General features: G+C 47.6%; 1 protein-coding gene across 3 annotated transcripts; it reads right to left on the bottom strand.

Moving 5' to 3' along the window:
• Positions 1-3,520: 3,520 nt before the first annotated feature.
• Positions 3,521-6,898, bottom strand: MRPS17 (mitochondrial ribosomal protein S17). Of its 3 annotated transcripts, none has more exons than XM_060124067.1 (3): positions 6,699-6,898; positions 6,002-6,141; positions 3,521-3,949 (listed from the first exon to the last, which is right to left on the bottom strand). In XM_060124067.1, exons 2-3 carry the CDS (start codon positions 6,122-6,124, stop codon positions 3,680-3,682), a joined length of 393 nt encoding a protein of 130 aa, XP_059980050.1. In that variant the 5' UTR covers positions 6,125-6,141; positions 6,699-6,898; the 3' UTR covers positions 3,521-3,679. The 3 variants fall into 3 exon arrangements, with proteins under 3 accessions (XP_059980050.1, XP_059980049.1, XP_059980051.1); XM_060124066.1 differs by lacking the exon at positions 6,699-6,898 and adding an exon at positions 6,398-6,686; XM_060124068.1 differs by lacking the exon at positions 6,699-6,898 and adding an exon at positions 6,514-6,683.

The raw sequence follows: 6,898 nt of genomic DNA, 5'->3' as shown, positions 1-6,898 counted from the left end.
CCGCCGCGACCCCTCCCCCGGCCGGGCCAGCCGAGGCGGGGGCGGGGCAGGGCGGGGCGGGCGCGATACCGCTGCAGTGCGGAGCGCGGCCGCCAGGGGGAGCGGGGCCCGCGGCGGTCGCGTCCGCAGTGTGTGCCGGCGCTGAGGTCCTGCAGCTGCGAGCCGCGAGAAAGGGAACCCGGAGAAAAACCTATTTTGAGACTTTAAGCTCCAGCGAAAGGAGCTCGGTGCGTAACACAGGGTGCGCCAAAGGAACAAGGGCAAGGCTTGAACCCACGTGGAGAGATCCACAAGGGGAGAGTAACACGGTTCCTAGGGGAATCCAGGAGCTGGGGTGCGAAGCTGGGGGGGGGGCGGGCTTCTCCCCGAATACCCTTTTGGATTTTGCTCCGTGTAAATATATTGCCTATTACGCTGTAATAGAAGCATTCTGGATGGACGCACACTCAGGTTCTCTCGTGGTCTCGACTCCATTGTTCCCGTTGATTTCAGCACCGGTGGGCTGGGCCCCATCCTCGCCCTCGAGCCGTCCCAGTCTGGTGGGGCTGGATGTGAAATGACTGGAGTGTCAAGTGTTGAAATGGAGAGAAGGGAGGGAACACGGACGGGAGAGCATGTAACCGGTGGTGCCTGGGAAGTGGAGGATAGACCCTGGGGAGCTGGCACAATAGCGCAGTCCCAAGGGAAAGAGTTGACTCGTGGAAGGAGGGAGGACAACTCCGCCTGGCCAAGGAAACAGCCTAAAGAAGGGCGTGGGTCAGGATGGCACTGTTGGGGGGAAATGTATCCTGTGGCACGATAAAAGAGCCACAAATGTTCTCATGAAACCGCAACCAAGACAAGGCCCGCAGAAAGTGAGCTGGACAGTTAGAAAAGGGAGAGAAACAGGGAGGAGTTCCCCAGCCACCAAAGGGAGCTTTTCAAGGCCAGTGCGAATCCTGTGTGGTGCTCCAAGGACAAAGGTGCTTCAAGGGCAAAGTACGACCCTGCCTGAAAAAGTGTCAGCGTTACACCCCTTAGCACCCCTTACCGGACTCTTACTCGCCCTCCCCACCATGTTGCGATGGTTACAAAATTTCTGAGCCCACCTGGGCGACGCCCACCTGGGCAACAGGACCTGTCCCAAATAAGGAAAGGCATCGGGCCTGTCCCACTCCCACCCTAGAGAAGGAAGGTATATGTGCCCCGACCAATCGGTAAACGAAATTTTCACCTCGGACCAGTCCTTTGTTTTTTTGCTATAAAAACTGATCAATAGCACATGTTCCTGCTCGGCTCTCCCAGACTACTAGGAAGTCGGCCCGCTGTTCTGGCAGCAACCCTTCCCTCTAAGAAATTGTCTTCTTTACATTCTGCCTCGTGTCTGGAAATTCTTTTCCAACCCGCGTTCAGACCACGACACTCTGGACTGGGGAGCTGGGAGGTCTCTGCTAGGAGGGCTGTGGGCAGGAACTGGGCTTGTGAACTGAGGGGTTCTCTGAAGCTGGTAATCTTTGGAGGCGAAGGAAGGGGGAGGGGGCTCCAGGGCTGCAGGAGTTTCTCTGACTGGGGCAATGTTTGAACATGTTAATATGGCAAGGAGCCACCAGGGAGAACAGAAGTGGATCCTGTGGATGGAGGAAGGGAAACAAGGATCTGCCCCAGACCAGGGAGAGGCATCTGGTGGAAAGGAGGCCAGGCACACAGGGACAGGAGGCCAGAGGCTGTTGATCAGGCCAGCTCCTGATCTCAACTGGATTACGCTTCGTGAGGCCATAGAGGCTGCAGAGACGCAAAAGGGAGGCTGGAGTTCTCACCAGGGCGGAAAGGACATGTCTGCCATCCTGCACTGTGGGAGGCAGGGCCTCTTCAAGCCAGTGGTGTCGGTGTGACTTTCTTACATATTCCCCAATTTCTCAGCTCTATTTCAGGAGACAAATGCTTTCAAGTCTATTTTCCTGAAATGTTAACTTGCAAGGCATTTCTTTGCTGACCTGGCTTGTGTTTAGTATTAGGCCACTCATTCTGCACTTTTTTCTCCACTATCATTTTGCTCTGAAGTTCCATTAACCCAGTGCTTTTTACTGGGGGGAAGGAGATACTCTTATTTCACAGGTGTGGCTTAGGTTACAGTGTCATAGGATAAACATGGGGCATCTTCCTGGAGGATAATTTTTACACCAAGATTTTCAGGAGAAGTATCTATGTTAAGATAAAAATGATACATTAGAGTATAGGTAAGCCTTTAAAATATTTGAGCTTTTAGAGATAGCTTGGACAGGTGTCCTCTCCCCTCCAGGATAACCAGTACCGCATAGCCACCCCCTTGGCAGACAGTCTAAGATGCCTCCCTTCGGTTCATCCTCCCTGAGAGTTCTACTTCGGAACATCATCTATCTTCTTTTCATCTTCCCTGCCCAACTCAGTTTATGTCTTAGGACCAATCTTTGAAGAGGTCACTGTCTCCCTACCTCCAATCCTTCCCATTCCAGTCTATTCCTGACACAGATGCTATTACTTTACAGAAATGTGAATCTAGTTATATCACTCTTTAAAACATTAAACAACCCACCACCACTTACAATTCCTGCCTATTTCTCTACTTGAGTTCCACTCTTGTTCAATGTCCCAGCAGTGCTCACCGCTTCCAAAACCCCTTGGTTACAGTCCTTTCTCTCATCCTTCGAGGACTTTACACCCCCTTCCTCTGCCTGGAATGCCCTTTCCAAATGCCTCATGCACTAACCTGGAGACTCTTCCTTTAAGATTCAGTTCTAGCATTCTCTCATTTTTTTCTGGAAAGTTACCCCAATTTCTCCCCCACCCATGTGTTTCTGTTTGTCATGAAGATACTTGTGTATACCTGCCCAGGAGATTATAAGCCCTGAGGAGGGGGCAGTGCCTGTGGTTATTACTCAACTACTGACATATTTGTTGAGGTTGAAATATACTCCAAGTCCCTTCCGGAAGCCAGAAAACTGAAATATATAGCTCAGTGTTTCATCAGGTCAAAATCTAAGTTATCACAGTTTATCAATGAACAGCAATAAAACTCTGAAACTCTCCAACTCAAATGCATGTGTGAGAAATTCTACAACTTCATCAATGTATCAGATTTTAAGAACTCATTCCTATTTAATCTACCTAGGATACAGGAGAAAAGTGACAGAATTTTAGTTTTATTTTCTGCGTGTCAACATGCTTATTAATACAGACTTTAATCTGATAAAATCTGACCCCAGCATGTTAATTGTTTCCATTTGGAATTGGTTAAATCAGAGAAAAACTTAGTTTTGAATATATAGTATCAAAAATAAATATATACTTAATGTGGCCTTATCTGTTTATGATACCAAAAGGTTTTCTTCTCCCAAAATAAAAGTTCTAAGATAAATTCCAGATTCCTTTGAATGAAAACAAAAACAAAAAACCACCTTCTAAAACAGTGAGCTTACAAACAATGCAGCGCACTGCTAGGCACACTTAGTGTAACAGGAAAGGATGTTCGCTGAGAAGGAAATTTGAAACATGACTGTAAAACTTTATGAAAAATTATAACAAGGACTTTACTTCATTTACTTTTAGCTAGTTCATAAATACCAGAAGAGAAACTGGACGGTTTGTGAGGAAACTTATAAAAATTTTTCCATAAAGCAAACTTAGAAATCCTTCCCTTTTGGCTCCGTTTTCCAATCCTCCTTCACTGTGTTGAAGAGAGATCGAGTTCTTCCAGGTTTTTGCTTAGGTGGGTGGTTTCCAGACTGACTGGACTCTCCAGGTAGGTGGTTCCCGCACAGCGCTTTCCGGTCACTGGATCTATGACTTGTCCAACTTTGAAAATTATCTCAGCCAGTTCATGCTTCACATGCTTTGTTTTCGGGACAGGTAGAGCTTTGAGAAGCACAATATCTCCAACGGTGCACTGCTGGAGAGCATCGTGGGCAAAGTAGGTTTTTCGCTTATTAAAATACTGTTGAGAGAAGGAGGAAACAAATCAGTAGTTCCCATCCATGACCTGGCAATGCAGTACAAAATCTGAAAAAGGAATGCGCAGAAAACAAGCTGGAACTTGGGGGGAAAAATAGATAACATACTTATGGAGACTTCCAATACAAAAATTAGCTGCTTAATTTCTGGAAAACGACAATGACTTTTCCAGAACTGATCTTGTCTGGAGCTCTCCTGCTTATTTCCTGCAGTACCCTTGCTCTATCAATTATCATCCTCTTCTACAATATTTAAACTCTTCCTTCCCAGTAGAGCCTTCTCTCCAGCCTAAAAACACACTATCTCACCACTAGCTGTGTGATTTGGGACAAGTCACTTAACTACTCCAAGCTCAGGTTTTTTTTCCCCACCATAAAATGAGGCTCCAATGCCTCCGCCTCTAAAGTTATTGAGAGAATGAAACATTATAATGTTATTGAGAGAATGAAACATTATAATGTTCATAAAGCACTTAGCTCATGCCTCACTCAAAGTATTGCAAACAAGCCACAGATGAGAACTAGCATCACCTATTCCTCAAGACAACCCTGCCACAGCATGTAGTCCCATTTAACAGATGAGAACAAGCTCAAGGAGGTGAAGTAATGTGCACGGCTAGTAACCAACAGCCAGTACTCAAACTAAGGCCCTCTGATTCTAAGGCCAATGATCATGCCATCACTCTTCAACTTGCTCCTGTGGTCTTGTTTTTGTTTTTGCTTTGGGATCAAGCCATTTCATTGAGAGGCTTCGAGGGAGAGTCGAAGGGCTAGGAGGACAATGAGATCCAACGTCCTTCTCCCGGCTGGGATCTCCCCAGCATCACAAGACCCTGAAAAGGCTCCTGTGTTTTTGATCCTAGATAACAAACAGCATTTGTGCCCACCAGTGTGCGCAACCTTGAATGCAGAAACATCCTTGGCACTTCCCCCTCCCTCCCTTGCGCATCTACCAAATCAAGGACGCTGTCCCTTCTTTCCTGAAATCTTTTTCCACTCCATCCTCACTGCTCCCAGGACTGTTCAGTTCTTTACTATTTCCATCCTAGACATCTGCAATAACCTCCTTACCCATTTCCTTACCTCCACTCCTCATCCCTATCTCTGTCTCCTCTGCTTATAGGATGAAATCCAAAACACAACATAAAAGACCCTTCATACTCCAGCTCCAATCCTTCTCATGTTCATTCAACAACAGTGTCTACTTAGTGCCAAGCTCTGGGCTCAACATTGCCGAACCACTTGCTGCTCCAGTTAGAATGTCATGCCCTTTCATGTGTAACGAATTAATAAACAGAAACCTCAATTAAACAGAGTCAGGAGACCAGAAGGGGAAGCTCTCACACCCTGTGATGATAGCAGAGCTCAACAGGAAGAAAGACATGCTCTTCTTTCCCGGCAACAACTCAGCCAGTCAAGAGTCATGGACTCTTTGTTTACCATCCCCTCCCAACTTCCTTTCCCCTCTGTAAAAGCACTCTCCTCCCCGGTCACCGCACCACTTTTGTGGGAGACTCGCATGTGGCTCACCATGTTGCAGACCCTGAATTGCAATTCTCTGCTGATCCCGAATAAACCCATTTTTGCTGCCGAAATAACTAGCAGTCTATTTGTTTTAGGTAAATACATGGCTAAAAGAACTTCCACAAACTATTCATCATGGAATGACTCCCCCAACTCCTCCTGCCCCCCAACTGGTCCTCTGGATAAAATCCTTTTGGAGCTTCAGCTCATATGTCTTATATAATCAAGGATGCTCTCCTCAGCAACCTGGGAAGGAAGAATGAGGAGTCTTCTGCTCCCACAGTACGTTGCACATAGAATGACTACAGCAGTTAATAGACTGAATTGAAATCAACTCTATGTGTCTCTAAAATGTGAGTGTGAACCATTTGTTACACCCACAGACCAGCACAATGTCTGGTGTGCAGCAGATGCTCAATGCACCTTTACTGACAGAGGAGTGTTTTTCTGCTCAGAACCCAGAACATGTTGGTGATTTATCAATGCCACCTGAAAATAGAGATGTTCCTTACCTTTAATAAATAGGGATCCAGAACAAGTCTGGTCACTCTCACTTTAGCAGTTTTTTGCATTGCTGTCCCAATCACCTTCCCCACGACCCATTTGGCATGGACAGATGAACGAGCTACTGACATTGTGTGGCTTTGGTCACCTGTAAACAAATTCCAAAGTTAAATATTCTGATGGTTGTGACTCACCAAATGAATTTTGTCACTAGAACTGCCCCAGTTCAGAAACAGCTTTTGTTGGCCCTCTGGAATCACCGCTTTAGAGTTGCTTAAACGTTTCATTATTTCCTTAACTACTCAACCTCCCATCTTTATACTGTTTACAAAGCTGTAATTTTAACCTCTCTAAGCCTCAGTTTCCCCCTCTGCAAAATGGGAATAACAACAGGGCTTACTCACAGGAGTGGTTTGAAGATTTAACCTGTAAGGTGCCCGACAGCGCTAATAAACACTGGCCTTTACTGGCGTCCCTACTGCTTTCCATCCCGCTGGGCTGCCTCTCCCCAGACGCTCACAGCCTGGCTACTTGGGGCACGAAAGGCCGACGCGGCGAGGCCGTGGTGTCCTCTCCACCGGAGACCTTGACTTGGCATTGCTTTCGAGATCAATTGAGTCCATGCCGCCCAGCCTGAGGAAGGTTGGGGATGATTGATCCCTTCGCCCCTAAAACCCCGAGGTCGGGTGACTCGACTCGACTCGCCTGGAGGGCTCCCACGACGCGGTGCTTCAGTCTCCGAAATCCACCCCACTTCCACTGCGAAGCACGGCGGCGGTCACCAACAGAGTCCACTGTTCCGGCGCACGCCCTGCGGAGCGCCGACCGGAGCGTGATGGCGTCACGTCGCTCGCAGGTCGCTCCACCCCGGACCGCCCTCTCATTGGCCGCGAGTCCCCTCAGTC

The sequence above is a fragment of the Lagenorhynchus albirostris genome, chromosome 15, assembly GCF_949774975.1.
Source record: "Lagenorhynchus albirostris chromosome 15, mLagAlb1.1, whole genome shotgun sequence".
NCBI classification, from domain to species: Eukaryota; Metazoa; Chordata; class Mammalia; order Artiodactyla; family Delphinidae; genus Lagenorhynchus; species Lagenorhynchus albirostris.
This window is presented reverse-complemented; position numbering and strand designations above follow the sequence as displayed.